The sequence below is a fragment of the Erigeron canadensis genome, chromosome 1 (assembly GCF_010389155.1).
Source record: "Erigeron canadensis isolate Cc75 chromosome 1, C_canadensis_v1, whole genome shotgun sequence".
In the NCBI taxonomy this organism is placed as follows: Eukaryota; Viridiplantae; Streptophyta; class Magnoliopsida; order Asterales; family Asteraceae; genus Erigeron; species Erigeron canadensis.
This window is the reverse complement of record NC_057761.1, coordinates 5,838,593-5,858,762: the sequence shown is the minus strand read 5'-3', so window position 1 is coordinate 5,858,762 and position 20,170 is coordinate 5,838,593. Positions and strand designations below refer to the sequence as shown.

General features: G+C 31.8%; 1 protein-coding gene across 1 annotated transcript; it reads right to left on the bottom strand.

Annotated features, from left to right (window-relative positions):
- Positions 1–11,786: 11,786 nt before the first annotated feature.
- Positions 11,787–17,346, bottom strand: LOC122599265 (monodehydroascorbate reductase). Its single transcript, XM_043771750.1, has 10 exons — positions 17,226–17,346; positions 16,605–16,676; positions 16,035–16,086; positions 15,690–15,770; positions 14,603–14,721; positions 14,302–14,521; positions 13,840–13,958; positions 13,625–13,750; positions 12,454–12,594; positions 11,787–12,285 (listed from the first exon to the last, which is right to left on the bottom strand). Exons 1-10 carry the CDS (start codon positions 17,274–17,276, stop codon positions 11,962–11,964), a joined length of 1,305 nt encoding a protein of 434 aa, XP_043627685.1. The 5' UTR covers positions 17,277–17,346; the 3' UTR covers positions 11,787–11,961.
- Between the last annotated feature and the right edge of the window lie 2,824 nt (positions 17,347–20,170).

The following is a 20,170-nucleotide window of genomic DNA, read 5'->3' as shown; positions in this document are numbered from 1 at the left end:
TGCATATCCTTTCCATAATAGTTGGACCAAGGGTAGTCTGCGTAGGCTCCGTAGTGAGTCTGCGTGTAGGCTCCGTAGTGAGGCTGGGTGGGTAACACCAACATATATATATATATATATATGTGTGTGTGTGTAAATGAAAAAGGAGATAATAAAAAAAATATGAGGTGTTGTTGACATGTCAGTTTAGAATGACTAATATGATGCTCATATTGTAAAGCTGATAAGGAACTGATCTTGTCTAACATTAGGAGGTGACGAGAAATCTAAGTTGATTACCTTGATCGACCATCCAAAATAAACTTATACAGGCCAAAGTGGAGCGATCAAGATTAAGTTTTGAGGATATGGTACAAAACACAAATTTCCAAATAAAAAAATGTCTAAAAGAGATAAGTTTTTCGCTTATTCAGGTCGAACCCCATAAATTACTCTATGAGCAAAGCTTGGGCTCCTCATCATTTATAATCTTAATTTTAGTTACTTTTAATTTGATTGATTAATCCTATTAAAGCCTTGTTATTTTATATCTAATAGACTTAATAATTAAGAATTTAATGCATTCAGTCAAATTTTGTGTTTTTTACTTAATAAACAAAAATAACCGTCAATTACCTCTTTTTTACTTAATATATGCAAGCATTATTTATACATTCAACCATGTAATACATTCAGTACTTAATACCTAAAAAAAGATTGGACCCCAAACATTAACACTGTGTTTTTGAGTTTGGTTATAAAAGAAAGGGAATGATTGAAAGTTATATTATCTTCCTCTCAAATCGGAATTTGTGGGGAGAATTTTTTGAACAAAATCAACTAAAAACATCATTCCACTTCTCTTCATTTAATTTTCTTTCCATCCTTAAATTAAACTCAATAACACAATTGATTCTGTAATCATTTGCTTTCTCTTTTTTTTCATTCCATAATAGAACTCAAGAACATAGTATAAAAGAAAAGAAACGTATGAATATATACGATACATTACGATTTCTTCAACTCTTTTACACTAGTCCTAACAACCATACACGCCCGAAACCATCAAATATCGTACCAAATTACGTAACTAATTATGAAATATATTTGCTTTTCAAAAAAAAAAAAATATGAAATATATTTGAATAATAAATGTTCTTACATAATTTTAATATAATGAGTTTATTAAGTTATTAAATTGATCGATATATTTCATAAATTAATTGTTTTGAGTGAAGCTTACAAATTGAGCTATAATAACTATAATCATAATATCATGTCTATCACACGTTCACACCTATATTCAAAAAATAATAACTCGATATCTGAAGTCAAAGTTTACGATTTGCTTTATAGAGTCAAGCAACTAAAGTTGTTGAAAGCAGGTCGTAGGATGGGTGCCACTCGTGGACTCGTGGAAATTCTGTGCTATATTATCCAAAATTTTGCTTGGTTGAATTTTACCTTTCATTTTCAAGCAATCAACCGGATGTTTATGAAAATATTTAATTGACAAATACTCGTGCCATGGGATTGTGTGGCGGCGGCGGTGATGGTTGGTGGCGGCGGCGGTGACGGTTGGTGGCGACGATGGTGGCGGTGGTGGTGGCGGCGGTAGCAACGGTGGTGGCACCGGCGGTGGCGGTGGTCGTGTGGTTATCTATATCTATATTTATATTATCTTATGAAGCATTTTGCTTTTTTTTAAATTCTCAAAATATGATTTGAACTACTTAAATTACCCTCATTTTTTATTCATTAATTTAAACATCTCTACCTAATATACCTATAATATCCTTAAATTTCAACCACTCATTTTTTTCTCACTCCTCAAATCTCGATCACTCATTTTTTTCTCACTCCTCAAATCTCAACCACTCATTTTTTTCTCTCTCTTACATAAATCAATTTATTCCTCTAATTTATTCAAAATCTTTTATTTCAAAAACCGTATATCGATAAATTATAAAAATTGTATAGGTGTTCTTAAACTTTCATGTTCTTTCATTAGAGATGTCATTCAATATACTTTCGACGAATTTTTAAATCCGAGTACGAAGCACGTACGGCTAAAGCATTTGCTATCACACTTTATGACTTATTACCTCCTATGACCTATCACCCCACCGTCTCACCGCTGCATTGCGCGGGTACTATTGGTTGTTAATCTAAAAGTAATTGATATAAAAAGAGTAGTGTAGTTATTATATATATATATATATATGGCTACCATAGCCAAGAGAAAAAAATAATTTTATCTTTTGATCTCAACCTTTTAAAATAAACTAAAGTTCTAATCCTCACCATTGAAAATAAAAACCTAATCTAGGCAAGTTAGTAATTACACCCAAGTTTTTCTTTTCAAACTTAAATGTTGTGTTACAAATAACATATGATAGTTCTAGTGTTTTGACTTTAACATTGATTTGAAACAAAATTGATTAAATATGTTTATCATGGAAAGTAATTAAAATCATCAATATGAAGTAAAAGAAGACATTCCATTTTCCATGCCTTCCTCCAATGTTGTCCACGAAGTGACTTCAAAGCCGAAGTTGTACATACAGTCTCTAAGTTATATTATTGGTTGGGTTATTTTTTTTCATTGATGTTCATTTATAATTTAAAACAATATTAAAGGTTGCAATTAATCATAATTTGAAAATAAAATTTTAATGATACATACAGTCTCTAAGTTATTATTGGTTGGGTTATTTTTTTTATTTTCATTGATGTGCATGTATAATTTTAAAAAATATTAAAGGTTGCAATTAATCATAATTTGAAAATAAGTTTTTAACGATAAGACAGTACGTCATTTAAAAAAAAAACCTTGAACAACAAAAAATGTTAACCATTGTGTTTACTAAAACGTATTGCAAAGAAAAATCCATTTAGCTTATTATGTTTATCAAATTAAAAACTCTTTTGAACAAGTTCTGCCAATATATCTCAACATTGACCATTTTTATAAATAAAATCCAAATAAATCAGGTTAATAGGTTGGAGGATTGAGTTTCGTATTGTCAGGTCAAATAGATTGTTGTGTTGATTTCAAGTCAAACATGTCATTTGGGTTGTGGGTTAGTGGGTTATTTTAAGTCAAATGGGTTGTAGATTGTAAGTTGTTGGGGTAACAGGTCAAATGGTTGGCGGGTTGACTTATTAATTATTTATAAATAAATAATCATAATTGAAAAATGGATTTCTAGAGTAGGATAGTATGTTGTTCTGAAAAAAATAACAACAAAAAACGTTAATCAATGTGTATACGTTGACGTATTGTAAGAAAATTCATTTAGCTTATTATGTTTATCAAACAAAAAAAAGTCTCTTGAAGAAGTTTAACATTTGAAAAGGGTTTTCAACATTGATTTTTTTAATGAAAAATCCAAAAAATCAGTTTAGCGGGTTGGAGAGTTGACTTTCATGCTGACGGGTCAGATAAATTGGTGGGTTGATTCAGGTCAAACAGGTCATCTGGGTTGTAGGTTGATGGGTCAATTTTAGTTCAAATGGGTTGTGGGTTGTAAGTGTCCGGGTTGACAAGTTAAATGGGTTGGGAGGTCGACCTATTATGATTCAAATTTTTTAGGTTGTAGGCTGACCTGCAAAGAGTCAATCCGAGCTTAGCCCGCCCAAAAATTAAAGTTGACGGGTCAATATTTCACAAACCTAACCTGATTTTTTAAAATTGTTTTCAAGTCGGGTTCAAGTTGAGACGAGTATTCACATCTCCTATATATGATGTATTTTCATATCTAATTAGTTATAAACATTGTTTAAAATATCATGATATATATGTACTATATAAAGCACGGAATTTTCAAAGCAGGGCAAAAGTAAACATTTATTTTAAAAAAATTATAAGATTTTTTTGTGTTTTCAATGTGTAATAAATAAGATGGTTGGTTGATTTCAGATTACATGGGTTGGTGGGTTGGTAGGTTGACACATTAAATGAGTTAGTGGGTTAGCAAGTTGATGCGTTAAATGGATTGGCAAGTTTCTTATTAACCCCAACCTGAAAATATCAAGTTGACGGGTTAACAAGTCGAGATTTTATACCTGGGCGTCGCCCCGGAAAATAAACAAAAAGCTGGTGAGAAAACTTTAAAAACATTAAGTCGAAACACAAATTTGTGTGACAAGTTAAGAAAATAAAAGTTGTAGTCAAAAGTAAAGAAAATGAAACTTTGGTAACAAAGTTTAATAGTTTAATAAACAAAAGTTATGTTGTAAAAGCAAATAAAAGAAAAAATTTGGAGCGAGACTTAAAAAAACAAAGTTATGTGGAAAAAAAGTATAAAGTTAAGAAACTTGTACTTGAAAACAAAGTTTGTCTGTTGAAATTTTTTTTAAAAAAAATTTATGTGACAAAAGTAAAAGGAAAAATGTAAAATAATAGGTTTTGTGTCGAAAGTTTAAAAAACAAAAGTTATGTAGTAAAAATAAGAAAGAAGTAAACTTTTGATGTAAAAAGCTTAGAAACCAAAAGTTATGTAGCGAAAAGAAAGTAAAGCAAAACTTTGGTGTCAAAAGTTAAAAAAGATAACTCCGTTAAATATCCTTTTGTAACTACCGTTAGTTAGACCAACAACAGTTAACGATCGTTAAGTCTTTTAATTATTTTGATTGTGCATTAGCAACTTATACCTTATGCATTAAAGGGAGTACTTTTAGCTACAGTTCTCCCTTCTCACATAAGAAAGTTGCTTTTTAGTATTTATATATAATTCGAGTAGGATCGAGTATTAACAATTTAAATATATATCAAAGTGATTGAATTCGGGTAACTCCCTAAGGAGGATCCGGTTAAGACAATTAAATTTTATCTCTTTGCAGATTTCACAATGCCATCTTATACCAATGACGATTTCAATGTTAGATTATTTTGTTTAAGATTTTATGAGATAAAGTTGATCGTGTTTTGTATGATTATCAATATATTTTATTGTCTCTAACCCGGTCAACGACCGGGTATAGATCTAGTTTTTATAGTTGAAAGATGTATGTTATAACTAATTTTATTATGAGTATTATATGTATATTAGGTAAAAAAAATTAATGATGAATAAATAAAAGATAGATGTAATTTGAGTTTATTGAGTTCTTTACTAAAAAAATTAGATTGCATAAATATTTTATAATGTAGTTTAGATAATGTTATTTTGTATAGAATGTTTGATTAGGACATTAAATTGTTTCTTGAAAAGTCATTAAATTGTTATATAGATCGGATATTTTTAATTTAATTTATATTTCAAGAAACATTTAAATTCCGTTTGAAAATTTGAAAGTAATATTTTTTTTTTAGAACGGCAGAAATTTTATTAACTAAATAACAACTAACAAGGTGCTAGCTGCTTAAAAGTATACATACAATAAACAAGTCTAGATAAAAACCAATACAACAAATCTAGACTCATCCCAACACATTAACTGCGAGGACTACAAAAGGAGTGAAAAAACTCGTGCCGATTACGGTGACCCAAGACACGAGAAAAACTCCCAACCAACGAAGGCCACGCCACCGATTTTCACTTCGTGGTGTTTTTTATGTAAACCTAACCATGTATCGGGGTCCCTAAGAAGCAACATACTAAATAACGAGAACAATAGAAAGTACATCCAAAGAGCAATATTATAACATCACGACCAAAACATGTGACGATCAGGAGCTCGTAATCCACCAGGAGAAGGACTCGATTCAGCATCCAAAAGGCAATAAAATCAATCCAAGGCGTCATATCAGAATCCATAACAACCTTGCATACAAGATTAGCACACAACCAGCTCATCCTTTACTCATGGGGTTCACGATCCACTCGTTCCAATCAAAATGATATTTCCTGTTACGATTAGATATCCAAAGGAAAGATAGTGACACTATAGAATTAAACATATTAGAGCTACTTTCACAGTTACCGTTATGAACAACATTATTCCTCTTTTTCCAAATGTGCCACCACCCGATGAACATGATAGCCTCAAGCACCCTTTTTTTTGTTAGTGCTAATCTGGAGATCCTTAATCCACATAATGGTATCTTTATGATCAACCTCCGGAATGTTTTGTTGAATCCAAGAGCTAAGTTTTATTCGAACTTCTTTCGTTACCATACAATTGTGAAAAACATGAGATATATCGTCAATCCCGGACTCACACAAAGGACATCCAACAGTATTAACATCCACACCGCGACCAAATAAGTTAACATTTGAGGGGAGTCCGTTACGGAATAGTCTCCAAATAAAAAGATTAACCTTCTTCGGGATCCATTTATTCCACAAATTTAGATTCTCATCATGAATAAGGCATTTAGAGTCGATGAATTTTCGAATATGAGCTATTGAAAAAGCTGACTTACCATCAAAGTTCCATGTCCAGGTGTCATGCTCATATTTGAAAGTAATATTAATTTGTGAAAATGTGAAATTAATCTAAAAAGGTATTCTTACCTTTCTTACTTTAACTATAAACAAAAAATTCTATTAATCTTTACTTTTTTACTCATATATTTAAATAAATAATTTTATTTAATTTTTAACTTTTAAAATATTAATACTATTGTTCTTTTTTATTTACTAATTTGAATATTTGCATCTAATATATCTGAAAATACCATTAATGGAACTATTCATAATATATATATCATTCAACCTCTCTGGATAACTATATTACCTTCATTCACATGCATAACTTTTACATTAAGAGGATGTCTAATAAGATGGAATGAGTAAAAAATGTATGAGAATGACTTCTTTCATTTGGTTGCATCAACAAATGGAATCAAAGAGGTAAAAGTGACAAACACTTTCATTCTTTTTCAGGATGATGAGTAATAATGAAAATGGAATCAAGTTACCTTTTTTATTTTATTTTTTTTTCAAGAGTTTTTGTAACACCTCAATAATTTAAAGGTAAATAAAATTAACTATTATTGTAGTTTTAACATTAAAATAATTTTCTAGTATTTTGTTAATTTTGAGATTCGGAGTTAATTTAGTTAGAACTTTAGTGGCTTGCAGATATAATACCAATTTTATTTCTTTAATACTTGAATGGAGTAATAATAATTATTACCAATCTTAAATTCTAGCAAGTATTTGGGGTTTTTGAGAGTGATTTTTCAATCAAGACAAACAAAAGAAGGAAGAACAACAAACTTGATTTAACAAAGTTTGACCTAGTTCAAATTCATAAATTGAGGTATGATTCTTTAATTATATTATTATTATTATACTAGTTTTAGGTAAAATAAAACAATTATTAAAGTAAAACAAATAAAACAATAGGTTTTTCTTTAGTAATAATCACCATGCATCATTAAAATCATCGTACATCAATTGCTTCGTGAATTTTCGTGCATCAATTTAACCATGATCTAATGGTCAAGATCTTATCTTATTTGTTTTACTTTAAACTTATTTTACAATACACAACCCTTTATTATAGTTAGGGTTCTTATTAATGAAATTTGGGGTTTTTTTTAGAAAAAATGTTTGAGAATAACTTCTTTCATTTGGTTGTATCAACAAATGGAATCAAAGATGTAAAAGTGAGAAACACTTTCATTCTCATTATTCCTTTCAGGATGATGAATAATAATGAGAATGGAATCAAGTTACTTTTTTTTTCTTTTCTTTTTTCAAGAGTTTTTGTAACACCTCAATAGTTTAAAGGTAAATAAAATTAACTATTATTGTAGTTTTAACATTAAAATAATATTCTAGTATTTTGTTTTGAGATTCGGAGTTAATTTAGTTAGAATTTTAGTGGCTTGCAGATATAATACCAATTTTATAATTTCTTTAATACGTGAATGGAGTAATAATAATTATTACCAATCTTAAATTCTAGCAAGTATTTGGGGTTTTTGAGAGTGATTTTTCAATCAAGATAAACAAAAGAAAGAAGAACAACAAACTTGATTTAACAAAGTTTGACCTAGTTCAAATTCATAAATTGAGGTATGATTCTTTAATTATATTATTATTATTATACTAGTTTTAGGTAAAATAAAACAACTATTAAAGTAAAACAAATAAAACAATAGGTTTTTCTTTAGTGATAATCACCATGCATCATTAAAATCATCGTACATCAATTGCTTCGTGAATTTTCGTGCATCAATTTAACCATGATCTAATGGTTAAGATCTTGTTTTATTTGTTTTACTTTAAACTTATTTTACAATACCCAACCCTTTATTATAGTTAGGGTTCTTATTAATGAAATAATTTATAACATGAATTCCTCAATCCTTATTACAATTACACTATCTCCTTTAACGTACATAAATTACTTTTACATTTACCACTATTGCCGCCCCATTACCCGTCACCACCATCGTTGTCGACACCACTGCCACCACCATTCCGTGCTGTTATCATCATCGTCGCATTGTGCGGGCATATGACTCGTATTTAAAAATGTCAGTGCATTCCATTGCATCCTTTAAAATACAAATTTATATATCTTAATGTTTGCTTTTAGGTTAGTTGATCGAATTGTTAAACCAAAATGTTAATCTGAATTCGTCCCAAAATAAACAGATTAGTGGATTGATGTGTTAACGATTCGAGATTTCACAACAATCCAGCTTTTTCAAGTCAATTTCAAATTGAATTCTAAATTAGATTGAATATTAACAGCCTTTTAAGTTGAAACCCAAATGGGTTTATATCAAGAAGTCAGACCAACCACTCTTTCAATTTAGTGATTGTACCAAAATAAATATAAAAAGTACTCAGAAAGCAATTTAACCATTAACAAATATTTAATAAAATTTAGAAAAAAAAAATATCTTTAAAAATGCATGAATTTGGATTTTATCAAATTATTATTACAGTTTTCATTATCGATCAAGAGAAGTCCAACTTGACCACTTATAAACATATATTCTATTAGAACGATTAATATCAAAGATAGAGGATGTCACCTCGACATAAGGTTAGCTTATCCAGTAAAGGTTTTTAGTTTGTAAGTGTATGCATAATAATTAATTAACCTCTGATTATTTCAAAGTAATCTAGGTAATCATCCACACACAAAGTATTTCAAAGGAAAAAGTTTCTGGGCACAAGTTTTTTATAAGGGAAAAACATATACGTACACGAGAAATGATTAATTCTCTTAACCAAATAGCCTAATAATCCTTTTAACTATGAGATGATGACACGTGGAAAAATCAGGGGGCAAGATTAGGAAAGAGAATTAGTGGATAACACATGTCACCTTCTTAATATTTTAGGAAGATTATTAGGCTATTTGGTTAGAAGGATTTTCCATTTTCCTATCCAATATATCCCCACCGAGTAATGATATATCAACCTAACAAATCAACTTAATAATCAACCTAATTCTTTTATCACTTAACATGTGTAATCCACTCATTTTCTCTCCAAATATCTTCATTTGATTATGTCAAATGTCATCATCATGTTATTAGGTTGATAAATCATTTTTCATCCCTAAAATATCTTACATCCATATTTATTCAAACTATATATCTACATTATTAATCAATTTAAATATTTTCACCTAATAACTTTAAAGTATTCTTAATAAAGTTATTTACAAAAAATACATTTCTTAACCATAAAATAACTACACTACCATTTACGTCAATTACTTTTGTATTAATAACCACATCGTTACCACCACCGCCACTAGCACCACCTGTTGCCGCCACCGCCGCCGCATTGCGCGGGTACCCATCTTGTTTATAAAATAAAAATCTTTTTCTCATCTTTTCAACTTTCTATATTTAAAAAACCCAAAATACCCTTAACTTTCAACACATTTTCAACCCACATCCTAAATCTACCTCAAATATGTCAACTTTATCGATTCAAACTATTACTCTCATTTATTCACTAATCAAATTTTTTTCTCCTAATATACATATAATACTTTTAATGAAATTATTTACAATACACATCTCTTAACCTTCAAAATAACTACACTATCTCTTTTACCTCAAAAGCTTTTGCATTAACTACACCGTTATTGCCACCACCGCTACATTGCGGGGATGTTCCTCTCGTTTGATACTAATATCAATCACATGATTGAATGTAAAAACATTTAAAAAGATTATTTTGGTTATCCCTTTTTTATAATCCGTCTAATTAAAACATGTAGATATCGGATTAAAGAAACAAATAATATCCTTGGCTTGATTAATTACTTTAAATAGATACAAACAAAAAGCCGAAAAGGCAAAAGCTATGGTCAAACTTCATTGTGTCCATGGTTTAAGTTGAAATAAATGTCCCAAATAAAAAGTAATGTAAAAGCTTTGGTCAATACATGATTTTCTCTATGAAGTTAAATTTTTTAGTAAAAAGTTAAGTTCAAGAAGAAAGAAATTTCCTTTTATGCATTTATTTGAACACTTGTTGCACATGTTGAACATGAAGTTTGAAAACCTTGTTTTGGTAAAATTTTTCAATACGAATACGAGATTGTAGGTTGTATATACGCTCAACGCTCTATACATTTCCTAAAACAAACACGTTAATATAAAGAAGTAAAGTTTTTGATGTTACAATTTAAGAATAATGACTTAAAATAAGAATTTGTTTATTCTTTAGTATTTAATTACTATTCGTATATATATTTTTTATATTTCAGTTAATCAACCGACTTTTAAATTTATGTCAATTTCACTATCGTGTAACTCGAATACCAAAAAGAAATAAAATCTTGTAAATCGAGATATGACTCGGCATATAGTTTAACTTACGAGGATAATTCGATACAAGTTGTATTTTCAAAATAACTTGCAAATAAGTCCTCTAGCAATCATTCAACTATTTCGAATGTTCCTTGTAAAAAAATAGTTTTGAATGTTACATTTAATTTAAGTTTACACCTTTTGTGAATTATATGCTTTAAACGTTGCAAACAATAGATATATCCTTTCATTATATTGGCCCTCTACGGCTCTACGTGATAAATGACGACATCTAGCTTCCACTTGACTTCTTTCAATAGTATGGTCAATTTCGTTGTCTACATATATACTTGTACACACAAAAAACTTACATGAATATGTCGCCCGACCCCTAATTGGGGATCAAATCAGATCATATAAAACTCAAGCTAGGCGTGCAAAGTGAAGATGATTAGACAAATGTTTCATACTAAAGAAAAACCATGTTACCTTTCTTATTTCTTCCTCAGATATTTAATTCTTTTATCAGTTTATGTAGAAATAAAAACCTTTTTTTTTTCTTTTTTTCTTTTTTATTGGTCAATAAATATATGTGGCGCATCTCTCCTCCCCTACTGTTATTCTCACCAATCGTCCTCACTCCTCAGGTTACATCTTTAAAAAATGCTTGAGAAATTTCTTTGCCAACCATCTCCTCAACAACCCCCCAAAAAAACGCGAGCCTGGTTTGTTTTAGGTAGTGCCTTAAATAAAATGCAACCTTATTATATACCAATAGTATAAATTACACTATATTCCCAAAGTATAAATTACACTTCTTGAATGAACACACTCTTTGTATTATTGTATCAATGGATTTTGACTTTCTTTATACGGGGTATATGAAAAGAGAACACAATATAGTGAAAGTAATGTATTCCACATTATTTACATCCCATGTATTGGACCCCGTTACTTGTATAAAACTAAAACTATCAATTCACTTGGCATGTGAGATTCCTCGAGCACTAAAATTTTCAAATTGTAAACTTTAACTTATAATTATTGCTGTATAATGTAAGTACGAAAATGTGATGTAATTATCCATATTAGTTGAACTATGAGCATCATAAAACAAGCAATCTTTACAAAAACAAATCTTATAATGTTTTTCTAATTTTCTTTATGGAGAAAAATTACAAGCAAATCAAGATTCAAATGCAACATGAACACACTCAACCATAAATACCGAAATGCATTGTTATTGATCATTATTCTGTTTAGTGAAATGAAAGCTAATGAATGTAAACTAAATTTTCTCAGATCTTACTGGCAAACTCAAGGCCGTCTTTTGCAAGCCCCTCCAAGCTCGAGACTGGGGGTTGGGCTTTGGCAACTTTGGCAATGGCTTGGTTCTCTTCAGGTGCACCACCTTCCAAAAACGCACCCACTACCTTGCCATCCTTAATCCAGTATGACCCAAACTTGGGTTTTGCTGATGATGGATCATGGTCACCAAAGATAACAGTATCACCCACATTGTCTCCATAAAACTGCCATGATAGATCAAATGAACGAGAGTAGAAGAATGGAAGGTATTCATAGGCATCAATATCCTTCCCTTGCTCACTAGCAAAAATAGCCTGCATAGTTAGAAATACAAAATTCTTAGTTCAAGTTCTATGGTGAACACTTTGTAAGTACGTGCGAGTTTTATGTAAATTTATATAGTTGCCTTTCTAAAAAAAGTTCTCTTTTGTTAACAAATTGCATCCAAAAAGCCTAAAATCATTGTGGCTTTTGTTCACTACCTTGACAGCTTGCTCAGCAGACTTGCGGGAATGGTCAACATGTTCAACTCTTCTAATGTCACCGTACATTTTCATGGGGAAAGTAGCAACATCGCCAACAGCATATACGTCAGGAAAACTAGTTTTGAAAGATGCATCAGTCTGTAATTAAAAAGAGAAAACGACCGAGATAAACTTGTTAATTCTGAGCATGACATATTCAATATAGAGATAGCCAGATTGAAAAATGTTTCCTAGTACTATATATTCTTTACTTTATTCAATAGAGATAGCCAGATTGACAAATGTTTCCTCATAATATATATTCCTTAAGTAATTCAGAATAAGTAACACTTGTATGTACCATGCAGAGGTTCCTAACATGTAAATGGGTGAACTTCTAATAAGGTTAAAAAATGAAACATGTCCAGTGGGTTATTGATACGAACCCATCCCATAATAAGCTCGCATCATGCCCTAAGCTAGGTGTAGAACTCACTACCAAAAGCTAGCTCAAAGGAGGAGGGGACACTTAAGCTAATAAACCACCAACCAATGTCATACTTGGCCGATGTGGGATCATATCAATACCCCACCCTTTGAAGAGCCAACGTCCTCGTTGGTCACGGCTATGATGGTCACGGTTGGCACCCTTCTCCTTGGGTCCAAGCCACCACTCCATACGCCACCACTCTGAGCTTTGGAACCTCGAAAGGTAGGGCTGTCTCTGATACCAATTGATACGAACCCATCCCATAATAAGCTCGCATCATTCCCTAAGCTATATAACTCACTCCCAAAAGCTAGCTCAAAGGAGGAGGGGACGCCTAGGCTTATAAACCACCAACCAATCCCATACTTGGGCACTTGGCCAATGTGGGATCATCAGTTGTTCAAGAAAAAACGAGACAAAAATAGTTTGTGAGTCAAACCAAACAGAAGTGTACATATTATAAGCTATTTACGATGCTTTATCAAAACAAAAGTTTGTGGGTCAACCTGATCCAACCAGTATTACCGAGTCAGCCCCAACCCGTTTCAACGGGTTACCCACAACCTACTGGGCTGGCCAATTTCCCACCTCTGCTTGCATATCATGTTTGACAAATCCCCTCCCCACCCAGCCTACCCATTTATAAATCCAAAGTAAGGGATGTTGAAGGAAGGGTATTTTGGAAAAATCAACACAAACCTTTATTCCACCCTTGTCCTCTTCAACTTGTCCCTTGAATAGATTTGTGAGGGGTCTTGCTCCAACACCAACAACAACAATATCTGCTTCTAGTACCCTCCCATCCTTGAGTTGTACTTCTTTAACCTGTTAGAGACTTAGAGTTAGACAAAGTGTATTACCAAAAGTAAACAAAGTCAGATTTCCAATAGATTAATAGTTGCATCAGTACAAACCTCTCCGTTGTCATTTTTGGTAAATCCAGAAGCGACTGTGCCCTTGATGATGCTTACTCCCTTTTTCTCATAATAGCCCTCATAAAAAGCAGCAATATCAGCAGTGAATAGACGAGGCACTGTTATATACCATGACACAAATCAGCAAAATGTGGTTGCACTTATTAGAGGCAGCCAATTGTAGTGGGTTATATTTCATCTCTGGCGAGTCAAAAAGGTAAAATTCTATAATTGCATTAAACTAGACTATGTAATCAAATTTATTGCATCAACTACTCACATAAAATTTATTATGAAAGAACGTAAAAAAAAAACGATTGCAAATGAACTCTATCCGACAAGATCCACTTTCTAAATCCATCCTTCATTGTTACCCATTTTGACCATTACCCAGCCCACACAACACCCTAACTTGGATGCCAGATAAAAGAGATTTTATGGTATAAAATTGTCTCCACTTACTGCACCATGGTTCTGGGTAAACCATTTTAACATCGAAGTTGTTGATTTTCAATACTGCACTAAGCTCAAGACCAATGTATCCTCCCCCGACAACAACTGCAGTTCCATTTTTCTTTGCTTTAATAGCTTCCACAAGTTGATCAGCATCATCAATCTCTCTCAAGTAAAGAATGTTCTTGGCATCAGCCCCTTCCACTTTAAAGTCGGTCAGTTTGAGAACCTGGGAGTACAAATTATAGATGTGAAGGAGATAAATTGAAGAGGTGTAAATTTTAATATTATTCAGAGATTGAAAGCTTACTGTTGAGCCAGTGGCAATGATTAAAAATGTGTACTTGAAGGTATCACCAGCTGCACTAGTAAGAGTTTTTGAAGCTAGATCAGCTTTCACTATCTCTGTGTTAAGGATCAACTCTATCCCTGTAAAAGCATAACATGATGTTTGTGCAGGTTAGCATATATATAGAACATAGTGGAACAAATCTACAATCAGAGCAGTCAGTTTAGACCTTGGACGCGCCTTTTAAAACTGATTATGTAGTGAATAATCAGAATCACATTTTCAGATGTCTAAACTTGCTGCAAGAAAATAGTGTTTCTGGGTGTTTATGTTGTTTGGAGTGGTGATAATCAAATAATCTGTTGCTTGTGTTTAAAAACATCTTACTAAAAATGGCCTTATATATGAAGATAAAAGTACTTCAACCCGGGGAAGGCAAGCCATTTTTTGATGTGGCTGGGCCATTACGGACATTAAGCATCAATTATGAGAGTTAAATGTCACTTGCAAAGTGACAAGATGCTAATGAGTGGGGATTACTTTTCGTTCATTGGGCTACATTAGAATATTAATCTTTTTATTCACAGATAAAAAGGTAGCACTCCTCATTGGGGAGCGAAAATCGCTCATGGGTTATTTGGTTGATCTTCTTTGCGTGTTTGCTTAATTATTGTGAACTATATGTGCATCCTAAATGTTGTGAATGGCGTCAGGTTAAACCCATCAATTGAACCCGAACCAATTGTACCTACAAATAACATCTGATCTAGCTCTGTAAGAAAGACCATAATATTGCAGAGCCTATGGAAAGATCAGGGGCAAATTTGTTCACAATGTAGCCTGGCTAGTTGCTGCTAAAGTTTTTTATTTACTTTTTTTTGGGGGAAAATTAGTACCTTCGAGCTTCCATGAAAAAATTTATTTTCTTGAAACTGATTATGCAAACCTCATTATTTGGCATAAAATCAGAATGAAAATCCCTAAAAGTGAAAACTAAATTCTATTTATGGTGAACTTTAGCAGCGCAAACTAGATAATCAGTATCGTAACAGGCATCCAAATTAAAGACAGATTGGTATAGATGCATAACTACATGAAAATGCCATACCTTTCTCTGCGTACCACTCTGGTAGTAGTCTCTCTCCTCCACTTCCAACACAAACATGAAACCCTGGGAGTCTGGCAGGTGCTGATAAGTAACAACGAATCAAGTGGTATAAAAGTTAGAACACAAGAACCATTTGTTTAATCCAAATAAACTCAATAAACATCAGATGCACATATTATAAAGTTGAATAAAATTTTATATCCGAAGCTAAGTTAAAAGCTGAGAACTGAAAACTTGCAACTTTCAAAAGGATAACGATGATATTAAATAAAGGATAAAAATACTTCTTTTTTATCTGAACAGTTCATAAAGACAAAATCAGGTAACTACTAAAAAAAGGATTACCTTCGGGAAACAAATAAGCCTTGCTTAGTGCAGGACGTTCATATGGAGCCACCTAGAAGGATCCAAATAGACAACCATTAGCAACCAATCCATATTAATAGTTATTCCTAATAATCTCTCCATGTAACTTCAATTTAATAATTAAAAAACAGCTGAATGTTCAAATTAGTACAAACATAACAAGTAACAGGCTAGACATGAAAACCATATAAATAGGCCATGCTCGGATAATCATAAGATAGCAAGTGATCAGGGGCGGTACTAAAGGGGGGGCCTCCAAATTCAAATTTTGTCATGTATTTTTAAATTTTTCATAAAATTTTAAAAATTTTCTATAGGTTTTTAACATTTTACCCCCTTTTAGATTTATTTTTCATAAGTTTTCTAAGTATGCCCCCTTTGGAATTTTTTCCTGGTACCGCCTCTGCAAGTGATGGTTCTATAAATGACATTAATCACCACAACTTAATCACAATCTAACAAACTTTTGTTATTTCTTTAACACCTAGAACGTAATCCCTATCGAAGAAACTATAAATAACGTAGAGAGGCAAAAATAGATGAGCGTACCGCCTCCTTAGAGATGATTGCAAGCTCGCCTGGTTGGACTCCTTGCTTTGCAAACTCCCTGGCAGCATAACCCTGCATATACAATGAAGTAGTATTCCATTACATTACACTATGTATAAAAAACAACTGTCCAACATGTCCGATAGACCCATAGAAGTCGGCAGTGAGCAGTTTCTTTCTTTCTTTCTTTATAATAAAAACGAATAGAAACTGGAAATATTTTTGTTTTATATATTCTGAAACATGATCACAAATCCATCTTGTATTTTAAAAACTATAATTTCTGTATAGAATTTAACTAAAAAAACACACATACATATTTTCTTATCCGAGTGCCAACTACATATATAACAAGATAAGATACTCAGCTTATCAGCTGCAGTCTCTGTAGCTATAATAATAATAATAATAATAATAACAATAATAATAATAACTTTCAAAGTGTATAAATCAAAAAATTAATCAGGTCTTAATATATTTCTATACAAACAAAATAAAAATCTATATGTATTTATAATAACAACAATATGATTCTTAAAACAATAAAATAACAGATTGTGATTTATATATAGATATGATGATGATTGATGTATGTAAGAAATGGATGGGAAGGATACTCACGGCAGAGACACCGCCGCCGATGATGACGTATTTGAATGATTTATCAGCCATTTGATTTGACGGAAGAAGAAGAAGATGGTTTTCCGATCAAGTGAATGTGAATGTGAATGTATGTAATGTATTTGGACAGGTATTTCGTTTATCGACTACCAGAAAGAAAGAGAAATGGGATTCGTTGGATCGGGTGTATTTCTATTTATATTACGACAAATCGAATGGGGACATGTGGTGGGTTTGTCAACCTTATATTTTACGGAGTATTTTAGTTTTAATTTTTAGAATAAATCCAAATTCCAAAATGCATAGTAGAGTTTACCGAGATTTAAGTTTAAGCCAGTGTTTACCTCTATTAATATTTGTGTCTTCGAGCGGATTAGTAGAGCTTTTCTTCATCGGTTATTTAAAATAGGCATTTAAACTTTGATGGAGCTCTCTAGCACAGACCAAATTAGAACAACGTATGAAAAAAACATCTCACTCACGAATCATGACACAAAGTTTCCAGCAAATTCACCATTCAAAAAAACATAAGGTAGTTTTTGTACATCATCGATCTTTCACGTCTAGCAAATTTTAATACTACTAAACAAGTTTAACTTATTTTACTACATAACAATACAGCATTATAAAAATAAATATAAATATTTGGCGATATACGTTATGAATAAACATATTTAGTATTTGTGTATTACAAAGAATACATTTTCGAATATTAATCAATAAAGAAAATATTGTTAGTTCCATCCGTTAATCTTTTACCTAAATGTTAACCTGACTTGATACGTCATTTGAAATTTTAGTTGAATCTTGAATTAGATTGAAAACCCATCCACGAGCCGAGAAATCTCCAATGTGTCCCCGAATAGTCTATTTGACGTAATCTAAAAATGAAACCTTAACGATATACTATGGGATTTACGTCGGATTTTGCCTAACCTAAAATCTCATCCATGTTTATTCCACTCATACTCTTCTTAAGTTATATTAATGTCTTAGATGTATATTGAATAGACGGATCTAGTTTTATTGTTTAGAAATAAACATATTACAATTTTTTTTTTCAAACTTTTCAGTTATTTGTTATGAATTTTTTTTATTTATAGTCTTATCTCTTTACTTTTTAACATGTGGCAAAATATAAGATTGAGATCTGTTAAAGTTTTTTTCAACTTTGACAATAAAGTTGTAGAATCATTGAATTAAATTCAAAAGTCAAGATTCAAAATAATTTTTGAATCTAAACCATTGATTTTAATCCAATGGTCAAAATGCATCCAACTTTACTGATAAAGTTGAAAGTTACTTTAGGGAATCTTGATCTCATAATATATAATAACTTCGGAACATATAATTTATGGAAAAAAATTGACCCTTTTAAACATTAGCCTAAAAGTCCTCCTAAAACCTTATGAATATGACAAGTAGATTCCACTTAATCTATTTCCTAATCTCCCTTCTTGAATTTTCACCTATCACCATCTAATAAATTAAAAAAAAATTTACAAATTAAGAAATCATTCTCTATAATTTATAATAGTTATTTGACTTGGTGGAAAGTGACTCAGAGGTGGTCGTGGCTAGTTGATTGAAGAATAAAGGAATGGATTATTGTTACATTAAATAAGAAAATAAGTGTGGGGTAATGAGCATAATGTCCGTTCACATTTCACACCCTTTTTCTTTGAATACTAGTTATATCCATTTAGGGCTCTCCTTGTAGGAAGCCCTTCTTCAATTCCCTATTTCTTACCCACTTCAACTATTCATCAAATTTCTCTTTTCAAGAACACCCCAAAAACATCTCCCTTTCTATACTACCACTTCTTCCACTAAATATTCACTATTTTATTATTTCAATTTTTTTACATAAAATTAAAACAAAACACATTTTATTAATAATTAAACACACATTACATTACTTATAATAAAAAACAATACAATAAAAAAAGACAATACTGGGAAAAAAACATAAAGTACATAATAATGATACAATTACTCTTCATCGTCATCATCTTTGATTGACATTTTTCCTAATCCACGGTAAGTCGTTTCATTGGCCCACCACTTGTCATGTTATGGGCATTTTACTTCCCACATTGATTTGCCTTCTCCGCAGTTGTCGTGGCATGATTCTGCCCAAGTGCATTGGTCGGTCAATGTGTGACCGGCCTTAAAAACATTGTCGATCACCCTCTTCACTCTTTTGCTCTCATCTTGCAGAAAATAAGAATATGCCTCTTCGTGTTTCGAGACCCTGCGGCCTGTTGCTTCTATTTCCTGAACGTGTTGGTCGCATTGGTGTCTCTTCTTCCGTAGGAAACCCAGAACCCCAGAGAGTACATTTTGAAGGAAGGTGTCCTCATTGATATCGGCCATGATTCGTGTTTTCATCTCATTTTCGGTGAGACCAGGTCGGTCAACGTTCTTCTTTGATGATGATGAAGCCATTTGGAATATTGAGTGAGTTAGCAGATGAAAGAAGTTTTTTGAATGGTGATGAAACTGGTAAATGTTTTGGGTTGGTATTTATAGAGTAGCATTGTAGAAGGCCGTTAAGGGACTGTAAATGTAAATTTTTTTGAAATTTTGGCCGTTTGAGGGACTGTAATTGTAAATATTTTGAAGTGAACGTTGGAGGGACTGTAATTGTAAATATTTTGAATTTTGAACGTTGAAGGAGCGTCTTTGACTTCAGCTATAAATACTACCTCCTTACCAGATATTTCATTTCAAAACTCAAACTTTTATATATCTGCAATGGCTTCTTCATCAAATGCCCCTTACCGAAAACGTCCAATGACTGTCGATCAAGTGAATGACAGTATCATGGCTGATATCCTCGGCCACCAAATGTTCAAAGACCAACTTGTTGAAATTGGTCTAAAACTTCAAGCGAAAAAGAAATGGTGTCTCGAACAAATCAAGTATATACAAAGGGGGCATTG